Raw genomic sequence first — 21,291 nt, 5'->3', positions numbered from 1 at the left:
CGATCTTCTTGTCTGAAACCGCAAAGCCCATGGCTTTTATATTTTCAATCTAGAGGTCCTCTACAAGTTAGTGCAAATTATGTCCCTATGTACTATAATCTCGAGCGCTTCTAGAAACTAGAGGCCTAGCCCCTAGCATCACGGGTTTGACATCTGCAAAAACAAGGGATTTCACATTTGGAATTTAGAAGTCCTCTACAATGTTTTTTTTTTTTAATGAACTTTAAAATGTCTTAAACATCAAGGCGCAGAGTGTTGATTGTGCTTCTGGCTTCTGGCTAGGCTGCAAGAGTAACATGATTCTAAAAGACATATGTTGTTAAATAACTTTCACATTTTATTTTAACTTGGCCAAAAGGCGCAAATATTAGTAGGTTATATAAAATTGTGGTCCTCTACTAAGTTTGTTCAATTGATGCCCCTGTAGTGATGGTCCATGAAATGTAATGAAACTTATTCATTTCAGAATCCCAAATCCACCGACTCTATAAGGCTGTTTGCTTTGTTGGCGCTTGGAGAAATTGGAAAACACCTGTATGTATCATTTGTATTCTCATTACGTTTAGTTTAGATATGAGCTTTGCTCTGGAAAAACGGGGCTTAATGCATGTTCGTAAAGTGTTGTCCCAGATAAGCCTGTGCAGTCCACACAGGCTAATCAGGGATGACAATTTCAGCCTAGACTGGAACTTTGTTAAGACTAGACCTTCTTTCAACCAAAAATACCTTAAAACCGGAAAGTGTGCTCCTTTAAGAACTTAATGCGGCTCATCTTGGAAGACACTTTAAACAAATGTCTTTAGCCCAGTTTTCCCAGATCAGGGCTTATGTACAATTTCTATACCATGGTCCATGTCTTTTCCTCATCCTCATGTTCCACAGTGGGACTAAGGTAGGTCAAAAATACAAAAAAAATCCTTATCAAATTGATTGTTAAAGCAATAACTTTAACAAAAAATAAAGTCAAACTTTTGCGCATGGAGACTCTCATAACCGTACGTTTTCTTAAAGAGCATTCCAAGCCTAATTGATTTAAATAATAAAAAGGATAGGTCATGCGATATGTAAGAAAGAACTCGACAGGAATCAAATGTCACTGTTTTACCGCCATCTATTTACTGGCTCCTCCAGTTGATGAGGGTTTCCTGCCATCTGCCAAAGAATATTCTAAAATAAAGTCATGGCAAGTGCCTTTATAGAGAATCGTGTCTTCAAATTAATGATGTTCATGTTTTTAGAGGGTATTTCATTGCACACCAAAATTATTGAGTACATGTATACTGTAACGTGTATGTGTGCTGTGTTGCAGGGACCTAAGTGGTCAGTCAGAGATCATGTATACTGTAACATGTATGTGTGCTGTGTTGCAGGGACCTGAGTGGTCAGTCAGAGATCATGTATACTGTAACATGTATGTGTGCTGTGTTGCAGGGACCTGAGTGGTCAGTCAGAGATCATGTATACTGTAACGTGTATGTGTGCTGTGTTGCAGGGACCTGAGTGGTCAGTCAGAGATCCAGGATGTGATCTTAGAAGCCTTCACCTCACAGAATGAGGAAGTCAAGTCTGCAGCATCATATGCACTAGGTCAGTACAACATTAGCATGAATCACTGTAAAACAAGGTGGCTAGCTCTGTTGGTAGAATGGGTGACTGTAAAACAAGGTGGCTAGCTCTGTTGGTAGAATAGGTGACTGTAAAACAAGGTGGCTAGCTCTGTTGGTAGAATGGGTGACTGTAAAACAAGGTGGCTTGCTCTGTTGGTAGAATGGGTGACTGTAAATCAAGGTGGCTAGCTCTGTTGGTAGAATGGGTGACTGTAAAACAAGGGGGCTAGCTCTGTTGGTAGAATGTGTCACTGTAAATCAAGGTGGCTAGCTCTGTTGGTAGAATGGGTGACTGTAAAACAAGGTGGCTAGCTCTGTTGGTAGAATTGGTAACTGTAAAACAAGGTGGCTAGCTCTGTTGGTAGAATGTGTCACTGTAAATCAAGGTGGCTAGCTCTGTTGGTAGAATGGGTGACTGTAAAACAAGGTGGCTAGCTCTGTTGGTAGAATGGGTGACTTTAAATCAAGGTGGCTAGCTCTGTTGGTAGAATGGGTGACTGTAAAACAAGGGGGCTAGCTCTGTTGGTAGAATGTGTCACTGTAAATCAAGGTGGCTAGCTCTGTTGGTAGAATGGGTGACTGTAAAACAAGGTGGCTAGCTCTGTTGGTAGAATGGGTGACTGTAAAACAAGGTGGCTAGCTCTGTTGGTAGAATGTGTCACTGTAAATCAAGGTGGCTAGCTCTGTTGGTAGAATGGGTGACTGTAAAACAAGGTGGCTAGCTCTGTTGGTAGAATGGGTGACTGTAAATCAAGGTGGGTAGCTCTGTTGGTAGAATGTGTCACTGTAAAACAAGGTGGCTAGCTCTGTTGGTAGAATGGATGACTGTAAAACAAGGTGGCTAGCTCTGTTGGTAGAATGTGTGACTGTAAAACGAGGTGGCTAGCTCTGTTGGTAGAATGTGTCACTGTAAATCAAGGTGGATTATCTCAGATTTCTGTCCTGGCTTGATAAAGTGCATGGATGTTGCGTTCTACTATTACTGAATCCAGCAGGGTAGCTGTCAGTTACTGAGGTGCACTTACTACTCATAAACCAGCATTCCCAGAAAAGGAAGTAGGCTAACTATTGTCATGTGACAGAAATGTTTTTGAAATGGTCAAACTATTAAAATAAACCAAACAACGGTGTTTTCTTTTCCCGTCTCTTTACAGGCAATGTTAGTGTTGGGAACCTCAACAAATTCCTGCCGTTTGTGTTACGAGAGATTGAAAGTCAGCCCAAGCGCCAGTATTTGTTGCTGCATTCTCTGAAAGAGGTAATACCACTGTGTTGATGTTGTGTTCTTGCGCACAATCAAAAGAGAATACACCATATCCAAACTTTGTTTTGTGCTGCAAATTTGTTAATACAATTATGGTTCAGTTGGAGTGATTGTATTGTAATGCCCAACTAGCTTTTGAATTGATAAATATCATAAGTTATGGTTGATTCTGGATGAAACATTTTTGATGAAATACTTTGCTCTCATGAGGTGATGAAGTTATCCTGGTGTGACATGATAGAATGAGTTATATTATTTCATGATTTCAAAATTATCAACCAACCATAAGCTGTCTTATACTGTTACTGCCAACATATTTGCGTCATAAGGAATAAAAAAGCTTCGTCAGAAGTCAGTTTTATTACACAAACTTCACAAAAGCAGATCAGATCAATAAATTGTTTCTTTGGGTCTCAGGTGAGCGAACTAGGCCATTTAGCCTTCTTGTTGTCTTTCAAGGTCAAGACTTGTTTGCGGGTCCAAACAATACTTCGTGGGCATTCAGCACTTACATTGAAAGCACTTTATTACCTATAGATTTTAGCTCAATTCAATCAAAATGCCAAGGCATATATGGGCTCTCGAGTCCATTTTGTGGGTAGAGTCAGTACTTAGTGTCTTTGGGTGATATCGCAAGAACACTCCCGTGATGGGGATTGAACCTGGGACCCTCCAGTTGCTATGGAGACCATATCCTCTGCATCACAGCAGCATTTTGCTGATATTAAGGCAACTCTGCAAAACTGACCTGAATGACACTTGGTGGGATTAATCGATATCGATTATACATCTTAAATAGCCTGAACATCAAAAGTAGGCCAGTGCAACCGACATTCCACTTGCTGGTTGGTTGTGGCTTTTTCCAGCTTGGCGCAGTTTTTAAACACTATTTGACAACATGTTTATGCAGTGCATAGTTATATCCATGTAGATATCTTTCTGACCTATGAAGTTATACAAATTATCGTTTTATATATGAGCATATTTATATAAACCGCAGATTTCAAGAGTTTGTCTATTTCCACGCCATTTGTTGTATATTTACAGATAATCAGCTGTGATTCATCGTCTTCTTCTGGAGTGAACACTTTGAAGCCATACGTTCAAACAATATGGTGAGCACATTAGGCATATCTCCATGAAAAATACATCTATGTCCAAAATAAGATGGTTATAATGTGGTAAATGTTAATGTTTAAATGTTACAAATAATGTTAGCAAGTTCGATCTACACTGTCATATTGTACAAATGGTCGATCCAGCCTCGGTATACAGGCACTAAGTAAATGCAACAAATGTTTATGCTGAGGGGGAAATGGCTGGGGACAGCACTGCACCCATTTATTGTTTATGTGGGCTTAACTGTTGACTTTGTAGGGGGGTTTCTTGTTGGACGTTGAAGCTGTCACAAGCTCCAGATTCTTCCACATATACTTAATCGTGTTCTAGTAAAACTGGGCCTAATGCATATGCATAAAGTGCACTTTCCACTTTAATGGAATTTTTCTTCTTAGTGAAATTGCAGTATAGGCTTAAATTGTTGTCCCTGATAAGCCTGTGCACTTTTTATGCACATGCATCAAACCTTGTTTTCTCAGACCAATGCTTTATTGATCTGACAGTTAAAGTATATTGCCTACCTGACCATGTTTACAATGTTCGTTATCCCTTGTGAGTGCCCCAATATTCCCTTGCAGGAGCATGTTGTTAACCCACTGTGAGTGCCTCAATATTACTTTACAGGAGCATGTTGTTCACTCACTGTGAGTGCCCCAATAATCCCTTGCAGGAGCATGTTGTTCACTCACTGTGAGTGCCCCAATAATCCCTTGCAGGAGCATGTTGTTCACTCACTGTGAGTGCCTCAATATATCTTAACAGGAGCATGTTGTTCACCCACTGTGTGTGCCTCAATATATCTTAACAGGAGCATGTTGTTCACCCACTGTGAGTGCCCCGAGGAAGGGACCAGGAATGTGGTGTCTGAGTGCCTGGGCAAGCTGACCCTGATGGACCCCGCCAGCCTGCTAGCCAGTCTCAAACAGCACCTCACCTCACCGTCCGCCCTCACACGCAGCACCGTGGTCACTGCCGTCAAGTTCACCATATCAGACCAGGTAACTCTGTCAAGTTCATCATGTCAGACCAGGTAACTCCGTCAAATTCACATTGTCAGACCAGGTAACTCTGTCAAGTTCACATTTTAGACCAGATAACTCCGACAAGTTCACCATATTAGACCAGGTAACTCCGTCAAGTTCACCATATCAGACCAGGTAACTTTATCAAGTTCACCATATCAAACCAGGTAACTCCATCAAGTTCACATTGTCAGACCAGGTAACTCTGTCAAGTTCACCATATCAGACCAAGTAACTGTGTCAAGTTCACCTTGGCAGACCAGGTAACTCTGTCAAGTTCACCATATCAGACCAGGTAACTGCTTCAAGTTCACCATATCAGACCAGTAACTGCATCAAGTTAACCTTGTCAGACCAGGTCACTGCTTCAAGTTCACCAAATCAGAACAGATAACTCAATCAAGTTCACCATATCATAACAGATAACTCAGGCAAGTTCACCATATCAGAACAGATAACTCTGTCAAGATCACCATATCAGACCAGGTAACTCTGTCAAGTTCACCATATCAGACCAGGTAACTCCGTCAAGTTCACCAAATCAGACCAGGTAACTCTGTCAAGTTCACCAAATCAGACCAGGTAACTCCGTCAAGTTCACCATATCAGACCAGGTAACTCCGTCAAGTTCACCAAATCAGACCAGGTAACTCTGTCAAGTTCACCATATCAGACCAGGTAACTCCGTCAAATTCACCATATCAGACGAGGTAACTCTGTCAAGTTCACATTGTCAGACCAGGTAACTCCGTCAAGTTCACCATATCAGACCAGGTAACTCTGTCAAGTTCACATTGTCAGACCAGGTAACTCCATCAAGTTCACAATATCAGACCAGGTAACTCTGTCAAGTTCACCTTGGCAGACGTCTTCAAGTTCAGCATATCAGACCATGTGAACACTACAACTGAAACATTGTTACAACTTGCTACATGTAAGCCTCGTTCTGGGAGAACTGGGCTTTATACATGAGTGTAAATGTTGTCCCAGTTTAGCCTGTGCAATCTGCACAGGATTATCAGGGTTGACACTTTCAGCCTTTAGTGGAATTTGGTTTAGAAAATACGTTCTTTGGATGAACAATTCCATAAAAGCATAAAGTGTTGTCCCTAATAAGCTTGTGTAGACTGCTTATATGGGACGACAATTTATGCACATGCATTAAGCCCAGCTTTCCAAGAACGCTGCACACTACTGTGACACCCTCTGTCATGCCCATTCTGTCTTTTACAGCCCCAGGCTATTGACTCTCTCCTCAAGGACTGTATCGAGGAGTTCCTGCGCACTCTACAAGACGGCGACCTCAACGTGCGTCGGGTCGCCCTGGTCACGTTCAACTCGGCAGCCCACAATAAGCCTGTCCTCATACGAGACCTGCTGGACAAGATGCTGCCTGATCTGTATCATGAGACCAAAGTGCGGGTACGTACACTTGCCTGTATCATGAGACCAAAGTGTGGGTACGTACACTCACCTGTATCATGAGACCAAAGTGCGGGTACGTACACTCACTTGTATCACGAGACCAAAGTGCGGGTATGTACACTCACCTGTTCTACGAGACCAAAGTGCGGGTATGTACACTCACCTGTATCATGAGACCAAAGTGCGGGTACGTACACTCACTTGTATCACGAGACCAAAGTGCGTGTACGTACAACAAGTGCTTTCTCACAGACCTTTCATAGTTTTAAAGTTGTATATCTTACCCCCGAGGTATGTGCAGTGTTTTTTTCATCAGTTTGGGAATGGGGCAGGGTCCCTTTGGATTGGAAAAATTGCTGTGTTTTGACTAAAATTGGGAAATTAGTGTTGTTGTTGTTTATGGATGCGAGTTGAACTAAATTTTGAGATCTAAAAAAAATATATTTTTTTTGGAAACCTACGATTGGGAATTTTTAGCTCCCCAATTGGGCAAAATATATACATCTCACCGGGAATAAGGCCAATTACCGGACCCAAGTTTGAATGAAAAAATAACACTGAAGTGGGTGTAATGTGTGTGGATTTAATAAGTGAACTTGGTTCACATTTCTCAAGTGATTAATTGAGACCTTAAATATGTCATAATTAAGCTGTAGATAGATATGCACTCATGCTAGAGATTTACCTTCTATTTCCATATGAAACATTGAAAATAAGTGGTTCAAATTATTTATACATTTCTCAAGCAGTTCAATTGAAGTTTGAAATGTGTCATCAACATGAAGTAAAGTTTTAATATCATAAATACATACCTGCTATCCCTAGCTATACCTTTTCAAGGTGGGTTAGCTACTCCAGAAATCTTTAAGTGCTTGGAATCGGCCACCTCTCTAGCTGAAAACAGATCGGGTTAATCATAGTATAATGTAACCTAACCGGAAATCAAGAACCGCAACTCATCTTCCTTTTCTGGAGAATGCCGACACAGACCCCCATTTTTCTGCTCCTGTTGAATTTGGTGTTTTCTTTCATTTCTGCGTGGTGTTTTGGGTTTCCGATTTGATAAATTACATAATTTGTCATTTCTGCTATATTCAGAAATCTTTTCTCTTTAAATTTCGTTGTAAATAGTGTTATTTTCAGATTTTGCCGGGTTTTTCTACGGGCTCGTGCACTTGTGCACGTGCTTTTCGTGGTTTAGTCAAAAAGTATTGACTATATTTTGTACAGTTTATATACCGTGTTTAACGGTTTTATGCATCATAATTGTCACTTAATATTGTTTCTTGCTTATATTCCTTTCTACTTTCTATTTGCAAAAATTAGAATGAGTTTTCAACTACGTGGCGTTTGTGGTCACTTTAAAGCGTCGTGGGGTAACCACAACACTTGTTTATCATGCACTTTGTGTATGGTTGACCATAAATGTTCTATTTGTAGTTCATGGGACGACGACATTTAGCAAAAAGCAGAACGTTTTTCAGCAGGAAACGACCAGATGAACCTTCACCAGATGGTTTATGCCCGGTGACTTTACAGACGTCAGATGATAAATTGCAGCATCAGTCACTGGGTATCAGGCAAGATGGCGATCGTACTTTACCATCGGAAAGTCAATCAACATCAGACCATATGGCGACAACCGTCAGCCGGTCTTTGCCTGATGGCTTTGGTCAAGGTCATCGACCAATGCCAGACCAATTGGTACCCGCCATACGGTCATAATCCGGTGACAATGCTGGTCATGTCATGACCAGTACGTCACCGGGGACCTGTCCGGTCACCGTGGACCGGTCTGGTCACCGGTCCAGAGCACCGGGGACCGGTCCGGTCACCGGTCCAAGGCACTGGGCACCGGTCCAAGGCACCATTCACCGGGGACCGGTCCGGTCACCGGTCCAACCCACCGGTCATCTGTAACTAATGACCGGTCTGGTCACCGGTCAATACTACTGGTCACAGTGGACCGGTCACCGGTCTTTACTACCGGTCAATACTACCGGTCACCGGTCAATACTACCGGTCACCGGTCAATACTACCGTTCACCGTGGACCGGGCAAGGGGTACCGGACACTGGTCAACATGCACCGATCATTAACCGGTCAACAGTTGCCAGTCACCAGTCAATGATCAGAAACAGACGTTCTCCTTCATAGGACTATTCCACTTCTTCGTCGTCGAATGCATATTTGTCCTTTGACTAGTTCCGATTATAGAGGTAGATGTCGGACACACTCTTATTCATCGAGCAGTCCTCATTTTCGTCATCTTTATGATCATTATCGATATCGATCATCACGGAACGATATTCGATGAGACGTCATTCCCGTCGTAGCCGTTCTAGCTCTCGGCATCACAAGAATAAAGGTCGTAGACAAGCTTCAGGGAAGCATTGTCGTTCCCACTTTCATGACCGGTCACATTACTATCCTATTTCTGATTGTAATGTCTCCATACCCTATGCACCAGTTTCCAGTGTGATGTCAACACATGTTGCAGTGACTGATCCGATTTCACAGCCCTTCACTTCTGGTGTTCATCTCACACCACAATGGCTGTTTTGTCTGCACGGAGGGTATCTACTACTATTCCTAGTCGGATACCCCGGCTGCTTCTCCGTCTATGCATGACACATGGGCTCAAGATTCCTTTGGACAATATGTACCTGTCACTTCTGATAATTCACCGTCTATTTCCGTTTTTAATTATCAGTGTGTCGACTTTGCGGATAGTCATTCTTCGTTATTAGAGAATCATCATATGGTGCAGGATAATCCTATAATTCCTACCACTGTTTCTATGGATTCTTTGCACACCTCTGGCGTTGTTGACAGTGAGCATGATTTGGATGCAGATAATGATACTGATCAGTATTAAGCACCCATTCATCAGATATACGAGCTCATGTTCCAGACTCTTGGTGAAGAGTATTGTTCACCACCTGTGGAGGTGTCTGCATATTCGACCATCTCGGTCACTGAGCAGTTGGTTCGTACATTTGATCCTAAAAGGGTTACTAAGGCGAGTTCCCGCCTTGATACACGTCTTCCGATTGGTGATTCAGTTTTATCTGTGTTTCAGTCGTTGGAATCAATCAATAAACAATTCCTAAACGAGGAGAGATATGGAGAGTACCTAAAGATTTCTCCGAACCAAAAACTCAGGAATGTACTCGAAGCTATAAGCCTCCAGTACCTGATCCGAATTCTGGTTTAGATTTCTCTAAATTACCGATTCAGGATCCTGACATGAATTAACTGTTGCTTACCATACTTAGTTCTTCAACATCGGTTTCGGTTCCTTATTCCATCTTAGAACAATGGGAAGGAAGAGAGAAAAGAGCGTTAGGTCTCTCTAACCAAATAGACTTTAATGCTAGCAACTATCTTGCGCCTTGTTTGTGATTGGTCAGATTTGGTTCCGAATGAACTTCGTGATTTATTGATACATTTATCCCGAACGACATTGAACCTTTCACATAATGCTGCTTCTTCAATGTCGGAGATGTTAAGGATTCGTAGAGATCTTATCCTTTCGTCGTTACCGAAAGATTTTCTATTAGAGCCAGGTATGAATTCGCTCAGGGCAGCACCACTCTCATCAGGATTTCTTTTTATTGGAAAGATACAAGAAGCACTCACAGCTGATAAAGATGATCAACTTCATGCTTCTCTTGCAAGAAATAACTCTGGACAACGCCAAGGGGCCTTTAAGCAACCGGCTTCTAGACCACCGGCAGGTCCAGTAGTTAAGAAGGATAAGAGGACTAATCTTTTCCCTAAAAAACCTTCCTGGAATCCTCTGTAAGGGTCTAATAGATCTACTCCAAGTTACAGACCATCTTTTTCTCAGAGGTCTTCTGTTAGGAACCCTGCTAAAAAGAACAAACCTTAGCTAGATAAGAGGAATTCCAAACCTCCTGTCGGCAGGGGCGGGCCTCCTTCTTATCAGCCCTAGGAAACAACCCTTTCTACCACCATCTCCGCCGATGCCGGAAATACCAGTGGTAGCCAGACCTCTACATTTTTCAAATCGATGGCTTCAAATAACTTCGGACGCTTAGGTTCATTCTCTTGTTGCGAAAGGCCTGACTTTTCAATTCAAGAACAGACCTCCTCTTTCACGCGTCCCCATAGTACTGGTATCTCCGCATCCTCATATTCCAGAGTCCATGCGTGTTCTTCTGGAAAAACAGGCAGTAGAAAGGGTACAAGATCCATATTCTCCAGGATTTTACAGTCGTCTTTTTCTTGTTCAAAAGAAAAATGGTTCCTGAAGACCAGTAATAATAGACTTGAAAGCCTTCAACATGTATCTACTCAAACCAACTTTCAAAATGGAGACTCTGTCCTTTATACGGGACTCCATCAAACCCCTGCACTAGGGGGTGTCCTTGGACTTGGAAGATGCATACTTCCATGTTCCTATACATCCCAACTACCGGAAGTACCTGCAATTCGCCTTTCAACGCCAGGTCTACCAGTTCCAAGCAATGCCATTTGGATTGGCAACGGCTCCACTAGTCTTTACCAAGCTAATGGCTGTGGTCGGAGCACACCTCCGGGTGCAGGGTATCCTTCTTCTCCAATATTTCGACAAATGGCTGTTACACCAGCTTGATGGTCAATTGCTTCTGCATCACCTAGAATTCTCTTGGAAGGAACTCCTATCCTTGGGACTCCTTCTAAATGTGGACAAGTCAGATCTCATTCCTTCTCAAGATTTCACTTTCGTGGGAATGAATTTTTTGATTCTCGTCAATCAGGTCAGAGTTTCACGTCAACGTATATCAGACCTTCTGCTGAAAGTCAAATGGGTTTTGTCCCAAGCTCAAGAATTCCTCTCAACGGTATCCTGAGCTCAGTAGCAGACTTTGTGCAGTTGGGACGTCTGTTCCTTTGTCCTCTTCAGCATTACCTCTCAGCGTGTTGGAAATGGTCTCCGGACAATCTGTTTACAAAGATTCCAATTTGTCCAGAATTAGTACCTCGTCTTCAGTGGTGGCTAGATGAGGACAATCTCTTGGCAGGAGTACCCCTTCTTCCTCTGCAACCTTCTTTATTTCTAATTACAGATGCAAGCAAGGAAGGGTGGGGTGCTCATCTGCAACCACTCAGTCTGATAATTTCAGGGTCGTGGTCTCATCAGGAGTCACAGCTACATATCAACAATCTAGAAATGCGAGCAGTTTTTCTAGCAGTATCTCATTTCCAGTCACGTCTTCGAGACTCGTGTGTGATGGTGTCAACAGACAACACATCAGTTGTGACTTACATCCAGGCACAGGGGGGAACACATTCTCACTCCCTGTATCTGGAAACCAAGGAGTTACTCGTTCTTTGCAAGACGCTCAATATTTCTCTTCTGGCCAAATATATTCCAGGTCGCCTCAACGCCCTGGCAGATGGGTTGTCTCGCAAACACCAGTTACTACCATCAGAGTGGACACTTCATCAAGAAGTGACCAATCAGATCTTTTCATTTTCGGTTATCCTCTGGTCGACCTATTTGCGACCAGACACAACCACAGGCTTCCATTGTATGTGAGTCCAGTGTACGATCCAGCAGCGGTGTATTCGAGGGAAGATTGATCCCCTCAATCCCACTGCTAGAGGAATAGCAGATTTTCTCATCCATCTTTTTGATGATAAGAAACTTTCTCTTAGCTCCATCAAAGGATACAGCTCTATGATTTCGCATACTTTGGCCTTAACTAAGTCATCACAAGTATGTGCTGATCCAGCAATTTAGGAACTTATTCGAGCTATGGAACTCAAACATCCTGTTTCTCATACACTTGCACCTAAATGGTATTTAGCTTGTGTGTTAGGTTTGCTTATCAAGGCTCCCTATGAACCTCTTGATCAGGCTTCTATACAGTTCCTAATTTGGAAAACCGTGTTTCTGCTTACTATGGCTTCGTCCAAATGTAGAAGTGAAATTCATGCTCTGTCTATCGAGGATGGTCATCTTCGTTTTGATTCCTCAGATGGATCTGTTACTTCGTTAAGTCAACCAGGATTCCTTGCTAAAAATCAACTCCCCTCTATGGCTTCTAAACCATTCAAAGTTCCAAGTCTTTCTAGGACTTGTGGACATGATGATGATGAGAGACTACTTTGCCCAGTCAGGGCTTTGAAGATGTATATTAAAAGAGTTAAGTCTATTCGAGGTTCTTTTAAGAGACTTTTCTTTCCGTTAAAAAGGGGGGGTGTCTGCGGCTTCTATTTCTCGCTGGGTAGCCTCGACCATAAGGAAGGCTTACTCTTCTCTGTCATCTAGGGATTTATCCCTGTTTAAGATTAGACCGCATGAATTAAGAGCTCTTTCGGCTTCGTGGGCGTATATTAATAATGTTCCACTTTCTGAAGTGCTTCAAGCTGCCTTCTGGAGGAATCCGACCTCTTTTTCCTCATTCTATCTTAGTTCTCTTGAGTGTCAACAAGACAATTTACATATGTTGGGTCCTGTTGTTGTGGCTCAAACTATAGTTTCTTCCATGGCGTCATGTGCTGGCGCTATCCGGAAATAAGTACAATAATGTACTAACGAAGATTACATGAGGACATTGTTCTACTATCTCTGGCTGAAAAACCTGTTATGGGTTTTGCTGTCATGGGGAAATATATACGAACCTTCCCGCCTCAGCTACAAAATCAGCTAGGGAAAGCAGGTATGTATTTATGATATTAAAACAAATTTTCTAAAATAAAATTCATTTTAATTATTAAATACTTACCTACTATTGGTAAGTCCCACCTCCCTCCCCACTCATCGTTTAATATTTTCATAATTAAGTTGAAAAGGAAGATGAGTTGCAGCTAGAGAGGTGGCCTATTCCCGGCGCTTCAAGATTTCTGGAGTAGCTAACCCACCTTGAAAAGGTATAGCTAGGGATAGCAGGTAAGTATTTAATAATTAAAATGAATTTTATTTTAGAAAATTTGTTTTGAAAGATGTAATGTTCATGCAGAGTTTACCACACATCACAGAGTAATGTACCAGTGTATGTATCTCTGAACATGGCTGCCATGCAGTGTGTAGGAATTTGTCATTTAAGTTTACAGCAAAAACATTAGAGTGTTACATTTTTTGTGTAACAGAACAGTCCAGACTTCATGTTTTTAGCGAGCATCATAAAATCATACAAGTGTAATGTTCCTTGCCTTATTGTTTGTGTGTTTCATGTTCCTAGCTGTATTGTTTGTGTGTTTCATGTTCCTTGCCCTATTGTTTGTGTGTTTCATGTTCTTAGCCATATTGTTTGTGTGTTTCATGTTCCTAGCTGTATTGTTTGTGTGTTTCATGTTCCTAGCTGTATTGTTTGTGTGTTTCATGTTCCTAGCCGTATTGTTTGTGTGTTTCATGTTCCTAGCTGTATTGTTTGTTTGTTTCATGTTCCTAGCTGTATTGTTTGTGTGTTTCATGTTCCTAGCTGTATTGTTTGCTTCATATTCCTAGCTGTATTGTTTGTTTGTTTCATGTTCTTAGCCATATTGTTTGTGTGTTTCATGTTCCTAGCTGTATTGTTTGTTTGTTTCATGTTCCTAGCTGTATTGTGTGAGTGTTTCATGTTCCTAGCTGTATTGTTTGTGTTTCATGTTCCTAGCTGTATTGTTTGTGTGTTTCATGTTCCTAGCGGTATTGTGTGTGTGTTTCATGTTCCTAGCCGTATTCTTTGTTTGTTTCATGTTCCTAGCTGTATTGTTTGTTTGTTTCAGAAAGAGCTGATACGTGAGGTAGAGATGGGTCCATTCAAACATACACTGGACGATGGTCTTGACATCAGAAAGGTATGTTAGGCTTTACATACAGATGTGCCTGTTGTTTAGTATTAATTATAAGTGTACATATAAGATTCCTTAAATGAGAGGTCTATATGGCTGATACGTGACAGTGTCCAACTAGCTAGGAGGAGGTCTCAGGTTTCATCACCACTCTGGAAGCAGTCTTAAGATCGTGTAACTTAATAAGCCCAGGACATGTGGCCAAAATCTTCTTCTAAGCGGTCAAATCATGGGTGCCTCTTATTAGACATACTGCAGAGTGAAGTTCTAAAAGTCTGAACTGTAGTGAAACAAATATGGATACAGTATACTAACATGTTTTCAGAAGTCTGCTGTGTATTGTTATGCCCCCTTTTGAAGAAGAGGGGGTATATTGTTTTGCACATGTTGGTCCGTCTGTCAGTCCGTCCACCAAATGGTTTCCGGATTATAGAACGCTTAGGCCTAGGATCATGAAACTTCAAAGGTACATTGATCATCACCCCAATTGATTTTCAGGTCACTAGGTCAAAGGTCACGGTCAAGGCCACATTTGGGGGGGGGAGGCATATGTCACTTGTTAAGATAAAAGTTTATTGGTTTATATAATAACAAGTGGACAATTTTGTTGAAATCAGTATGCAGGAACTTAACGTCCATTTCAATTAGATGTATTCTCTGAACCTTCCAACAAAGATTTGACTGGAACCAGCATAGCTGGATCAAATCCCTGCCTTCATAACTGACCAGGCAATGATAGCCACGTTTCAATAATTTTCCCGCTGTTTTTTTTTTAACCTTTTTTAATAAAGGTCATTAATTTTTTATTATGAACCTTAATTTATACACGAATTTCAAAATATAAAACAAAATGATACAATTTTTCATAATAAACAGCTTTTACAAAAAAAATCAATCCTACCAAATCTTGTATGTCAGAGCAAGGAACGACAACTCTGCGTGGAGATTGGTTTTCTCTATGTTCAGACAGCCTTTGAGTGCATGTACACTCTACTAGACTCATGTCTGTATTGTCTATGTTCAGGCAGCCTTTGAGTGCATGTACACTCTACTGGACTCATGTCTGTATTGTCTATGGTCAGACAGCCTTTGAGTGCATGTACACTCTACTGGACTCATGTCTGTATTGTCTATGGTCAGACAGCCTTTGAGTGCATGTACACTCTACTGGACTCATGTCTGTTTTGTCTATGTTCAGGCAGCCTTTAAGTGCATGTACACACTACTGGACTCATGTCTGTATTGTCTATGTTCAGGCAACGTTTGAGTGCATGTACACTCTACTGGACTCATGTCTGTATTGTCTATGTTCAGGCAGCCTTTGAGTGCATGTACACACTACTGGACTCATGTCTGTATTGTCTTATGTTCAGGCAGCCTTTGAGTGCATGTACACTCTACTGGACTCATGTCTGTATTGTCTTGTGTTCAGGCAGCCTTTGAGTGCATGTACACTCTACTGGACACATTTCTGTATTGTCTATGTTCAGGCATTCTTTGATTGCATGTACACACTACTGGACTCATGTCTGTGTTGTCTATGTTCAGGCAGCCTTTGAGTGCATGTACACTCTACTGGACTCATGTCTGTATTGTCTATGTTCAGGCAGCCTTTGAGTGCATGTACACTCTACTGGACTCATGTCTGTATGGTCTATGTTCAGGCAGCCTTTGAGTGCATGTACACTCTACTGGACTCCTGTCTGTATTGTATATGTTCAGGCAGCCTTTTAGTGCATGTACACTCTACTGGACTTGTGTCTGTATGGTCTATGTTCAGGCAGCATTTGAGTGCATGTACACACTACTGGACTCATGTCTGTATTGTCTATGTTCAGGCGGCCTTTGAGTGCATGTACACTCTACTGGACTCGTGTCTGTATGGTCTATGTTCAGGCAGCCTTTGAGTGCATGTACACTCTACTAGACTCTTGTCTGTAGTGTCTATGTTCAGGCAGCGTTTGAGTGCATGTACACTCTGCTGGACTCATGTCTGTATTGTCTATGTTCAGGAAGCCTTTGAGTGCATGTACACTCTACTGGACTAATGCCTGTATTTTCTATGTTCAGTCAGCCTTTGAGTGCATGTACAATGTACACGCTACTGGACTAATGTCTGTATATTGTCTATCTTCAGGCAGCCTTTGAGTGCATGTACACTCTACTGGACTCATGCCTGGACAGGCTGGACATCTTTGAGTTCCTCAACCACGTGGAGGACGGACTGAAGGACCACTACGACATCAAGATGCTCACTTACCTGATGCTGGTGCGACTGTCCAACCTATGTCCCAGTGCAGTACTGCAGAGTGAGTAGCCGATAAAAAAACATTTAGAACTTGAAGTTGTGCATGTGTAGTTTTGTTCATCCTACATGACACATTAAAAAAGTTATGTCCCATTTTGAACTCAGACATTTTATAAAATAATAGTCTTTGTTAATTTGTTTTTTTCAATGTCTCTTGCAATAAAATGTTGTCAACTTCAAACTTTATTAGTATTTAAGAACTCATAAGGGGTGGGGTGCAAAAGAACCGTTACTCTTGCTCCTGGAGTTTAAGAGTTGTTGCCCTTTGTTGTTTTGTTGTCTTAAATTGTATCTGCAGCATACATCGAAGTCTAAAAGAGGAATCAACTTTAAATTAATGAATATATACTTATGATTGAGGTGTGATGGGTTGGGAAGTTCACAGGAGCCATAACTCTTGCTTCAAAATAGTTCTCATTCTTGAAATTCGTTTGTAGCATATTTCGCACATAATAAGAGTTATCCTCTTAAAACTTAGCATGAGATCTCAATGATAGGAAACGCAGCGCATAAGAACTGCTTTCATGATTTCACAGTTATTGCCCAAGTCAATGTTTATGTAGAAATTTTGCTCACTGCATATGTTTACCTTCATATAAGGTTCCATGATGAAACTTAATAGGAAAGGAAGCTTGAATTGTCAGAAAAATAGCTCTGTAACCTGAACTGCCAATACCCATTGAGAAAGTGGCATGGGGTGGGAGGCAGGTAGTTCAGGCATGACAGTTGCAGTTCTGGTCTGTCCTGGTACAACTTATTGGGTTACAACCTACTGATAGTTGTTTAATATAATCACATACAATCATAAACCGTAAGGTTAATCATTCATGTATATTATAGGACTGGACAGGTTAGTGGAGCCCCTACGGGCCACGTGTACCACGAAGGTCAAGGCCAACTCGGTGAAGCAGGAGTTTGAGAAGCAGGACGAGTTGAAGAGGTCTGCCATGAGGGCCGTGGCTGCACTACTGGCAGTGCCTGATGCAGGTATGATAAGTCAGTCCTGACATAATTAGCAGGGATCATATTTTCCCGCAACATCAATCGGTCCGGATATAAATGGGTAAAAAGTGTCAGAAAATTTATGTCCGAAATCATGACAAATTACCTTAAAATATATACCATTGATTTTGCCATTCATGAAGGTGGTATAATAAATGTACAAGTTAAATTCCCTTAGGCATTTTTTTTAAACGGAACGAGTTTTCTCAACTGGTTTTATCATTTGCTATTTTATTGTTGTTTCGTGTGCTGTTTTATCAGACTTTTTCCTAAGTCTTTACCGATGTTTTAAATTGTTGTTGACTCGATAATAGCTTACAAACATGCACTGAACCAACCAAATGTCTGTGCGTAGGTTGGCTACTGACAATAACATACCAAATAATTAAGAAATAATTCGTGTACATTATAGTTTGTTGTCAAATAACCCACGGCCGATAGTTAAGATGCGTAGGGATTTAATCACGAGAGGGAAACATTTGAAACCACGCATCTAATTTTCCGGTCGTGAGTTATTCAACAACAAAGTTAAAAGTACACGAATTATTTCGATTCTAGCACGGTTTTACTAAAGATTTATACGTATATTATTTTCTGGTGTACTATTTTATGTGAAGTTCCGCCCATAAAAATAACCTTCGGCTGTTCTGTCGTTCAGATCCGCGACTTTCATGCATAATTATATAACCGGATTATTACACTGGTGGAAAATGTATCGGCATGTTTTGTATAGTAACAGCGCGTGCTTTCAGATGCGTCTTTTCGGATGCGTCTTTAATCCGCTGTTCACAAGTTTTTTATTCTTGGTCTGACGTGCAATAAACCGGTCCTGACCGGTTTAAAGAATGCAGCCAATTGTTATCATACCTAATCGAGATAAGAATGTGATTAGGGTTTGTAAGCATGTACAATGTGTAATCGATTTCATGACATGGGAATTTTAGCAAACAGAATCGGACCGACTGTTTGGGACCTTCAATCGGTCTTTCATGACCTCAATCGGTCTAGGACCGACAAAACCGAAAAAAATATGATCCCTGATGATAAGAGATGCATACTATTTTGTTCATTTATGCATTACTGGTCCCACAAACACACTAAGCTTATAGTTTAGATACTGTTTCACACTGTTTCCCTAGGTGCATCCCTAATTAAAATATTGTAAACATTTTTGTCTTTATGTCAACATACATTTTTTGCTGTCATTCTACATATGATATCTATAACATTTTTTGCCCAGTTCTGAAAAACAGGGCAAAATGCATGTGCGTAAAGTGTCGTCCCAGATTAGCCTGTGTTGTCCACACAGGCTAATCAGGGACAATACTTTTCGCTTTATCTGGAATTTTGCCAACTTCTTTTAAACAAAATATACAATAAAAGCAGAAATTGTCATCCCTGATTTGCCTGTGCGGACTGCACAGACTAATCTGGGACAACACTAAACACAATCGTTAAGCCCGAGTGAGGCTCATATCAATAACATAGATGTCTGATTTCCACTCCCCATGTTTTCTGTGGTGAGGCTCATATCTATAACATAGATGTCTGATTTCCACTCCCCATGTTCTCTGTGGTGAGGCTCATATCTATAATATAGATGTCTGATTTCCACTCCCCATGTTCTCTCTGCTGCAGTGAGGCTCATATCAATAACATAGATGTCTGATTTCCACTCCCCATGTTCTCTGTGGTGAGGCTCATATCTATAACATAGATGTCTGATTTCCACTCCCCATGTTCTCTCTGCTGCAGTGAGGCTCATATCTATAACATAGATGTCTGATTTCCACTCCCCATGTTCTCTCTGGTGCAGTGAGGCTCATATCAATAACATAGATGTCTGATTTCCACTCCCCATGTTCTCTGTGGTGAGGCTCATATCTATAACATAGATGTCTGATTTCCAATCCCCATGTTCTCTCTGCTGCAGTGAGGCTCATATCTATAACATAGATGTCTGATTTCCACTCCGCATGTTCTCTCTGCTGCAGACAAGAGTCCCCAGATGAATGAGTTCCTGTCACAGATCAAGTCCAACCCTGACCTTGCCTCCATGTTTGAGAGTATCCAGAAGGACGTCATGGCAACACCCTCCGACACCGTTGTCATGGATACGAGCTGAAACCATACCGTTGGTTGCTAGGTCCTGTTTCGAGGGAGGAATTGTTATGCATGACAAGTGCTATAGGATGACAACCAGTGGTTATGTTTGTAATATTGACTTACGAACAGGATTGTATAATTAACATTGCTTATTAAAAGTATTACAAACAATGAACAAGTTATGGTTCTGTCAGATACTATTAATGTAGAATGAATAATATGGTGATAATTATGATGTTCAAAAAGTGCTATACAATAACAACTTCTGTTTATAATTTGTATTTATAATATTGAAGGTCATGATTGTAATATGGTACAAGCAATCTGTCCTAAGTACTAGTGGTTATATTTGTAACAATATTGACTTGTATTGCTTCTTGGGTGAAAGTATTTTGCAACCAATGACATGTGTGTTCAATGAAAAACATAACTAACCAGTCCCCATTCTATGAGTGGTGAAAAGTGATCTATTAACACAAAGCGGGCTTATAAATTAATATCAATAAATATGTATGAGCGAGCAAGTTATATTGGGTGCATTTGTGTAACCTGAATTTGTGGGACTATATTCAATACTTCAGATTTGTGGGATAATTATGCATGATTATCCGTGGGTTCTTTAGCGTTCTACTTTTACACTTAACACATGCAAGATGATTAAATTTTCCAACTGCAGAAGGTTTATTCAAGGGATGGAAAGTAAAATGGCTAATGGATGACTACTAGACATGTTTAAGTGATCTCTCCTCACTCTGTTTCTTTCGTTAGCCAAGAGTTCTCATGACTTTATCTTCAGCTTGTTTTCTCTTTAAATTAATATGAGCATCACTCTGGGAAAAAGGGGCTTAATGCTTATATGTAAAGTGTCATAATAAGAATAGCCTGTGCAGTCCACACAGACTAATCAGGGACTACACTTTCCGTCTAGACTGGATTTTCATTAGGAAAGAGACTTCCTGTAAACAAAAAAGTCAATGAAAGGGGAAATGTCCCTGATTATTCTGTGCCGATTGCGCAGGATTCTCTTGGAAACACTTTACACAAATGCGTTAAGGCCAATTTTCCCAGAATGAGGCTCAAAAAATTTCTCTTCACTATGACATTTCTCTTGTGAAGCCAGACTTTATTATTCAGCTTTTGTGCTCATCTTGGTAGTGAATATGTTTATGTTTGTACAAATCTTTGTTGGTATCTGTAGTGCATCATATGAATTGTTAAACAATGATGCGAATGGAATAATCTGATGTGTAAACCATAGAATCTTATCTTTTGTTCAACCAAAAATGTTGTTAAAATCATGATACGTTTGTTTTGCAATTTATTGTGTAGTTTCTTTAGAAATAAAGAAACGTTTTATAGTTCATGAATTAAATGGCTTTAAACTACATTAGTCGTATTTTGCAATGTATTCACGTAATAAGTAATAACGACTGAGCCTTGTTCTGGGAAAACAGGACTTAATGCATTTGTGATAAGTGTTATCTCAGATTAGCCTGTGCAGTCTGCACAGGCTTATCATGGATGACACTTTCCGCTTTTAACAATTTTTTAGTATAATGGAATTCTGTTGCAAACGAAAAAAAAAGAAAAAAAAAAGGAAAATCCAGTTTTGACGGAAAGCTTCGTCCTTTATTAGACTGTGTAGACTGC

At 40.8% G+C, this 21,291-nt stretch overlaps 1 protein-coding gene and 1 long non-coding RNA gene across 8 annotated transcripts in view; both read left to right on the top strand.

Moving 5' to 3' along the window:
• LOC127864537 (cullin-associated NEDD8-dissociated protein 1-like) overlaps window positions 1-21,028 on the top strand; it is a 62,497-nt gene extending 41,469 nt beyond the window's left edge. For all 7 annotated transcript variants that reach the window (XM_052404204.1, XM_052404207.1, XM_052404206.1 and 4 more), the window contains 10 exons: window positions 467-534; window positions 1,493-1,587; window positions 2,762-2,865; window positions 3,919-3,986; window positions 4,799-4,988; window positions 6,246-6,434; window positions 14,160-14,231; window positions 16,363-16,534; window positions 17,374-17,520; window positions 19,530-21,028. In XM_052404204.1, the coding sequence (XP_052260164.1) occupies window positions 467-534; window positions 1,493-1,587; window positions 2,762-2,865; window positions 3,919-3,986; window positions 4,799-4,988; window positions 6,246-6,434; window positions 14,160-14,231; window positions 16,363-16,534; window positions 17,374-17,520; window positions 19,530-19,660 (1,236 nt within the window). In that variant the 3' untranslated portion in view covers window positions 19,661-21,028. The remainder of the gene's footprint in view (window positions 1-466; window positions 535-1,492; window positions 1,588-2,761; window positions 2,866-3,918; window positions 3,987-4,798; window positions 4,989-6,245; window positions 6,435-14,159; window positions 14,232-16,362; window positions 16,535-17,373; window positions 17,521-19,529) is intronic.
• LOC127864538 (uncharacterized) lies at window positions 5,499-5,773 on the top strand. Its single transcript, XR_008042074.1, has 3 exons — window positions 5,499-5,562; window positions 5,595-5,626; window positions 5,691-5,773. It is a non-coding gene; the product is annotated as an uncharacterized LOC127864538 (long non-coding RNA).
• Window positions 21,029-21,291: the final 263 nt, after the last annotated feature.

The sequence above is a fragment of the Dreissena polymorpha genome, chromosome 1 (assembly GCF_020536995.1).
Source record: "Dreissena polymorpha isolate Duluth1 chromosome 1, UMN_Dpol_1.0, whole genome shotgun sequence".
NCBI lineage: Eukaryota > Metazoa > Mollusca > Bivalvia > Myida > Dreissenidae > Dreissena > Dreissena polymorpha.
Note: the sequence above shows the minus strand (reverse complement) of the source record. Positions and strands in the feature narration are given on the sequence as shown.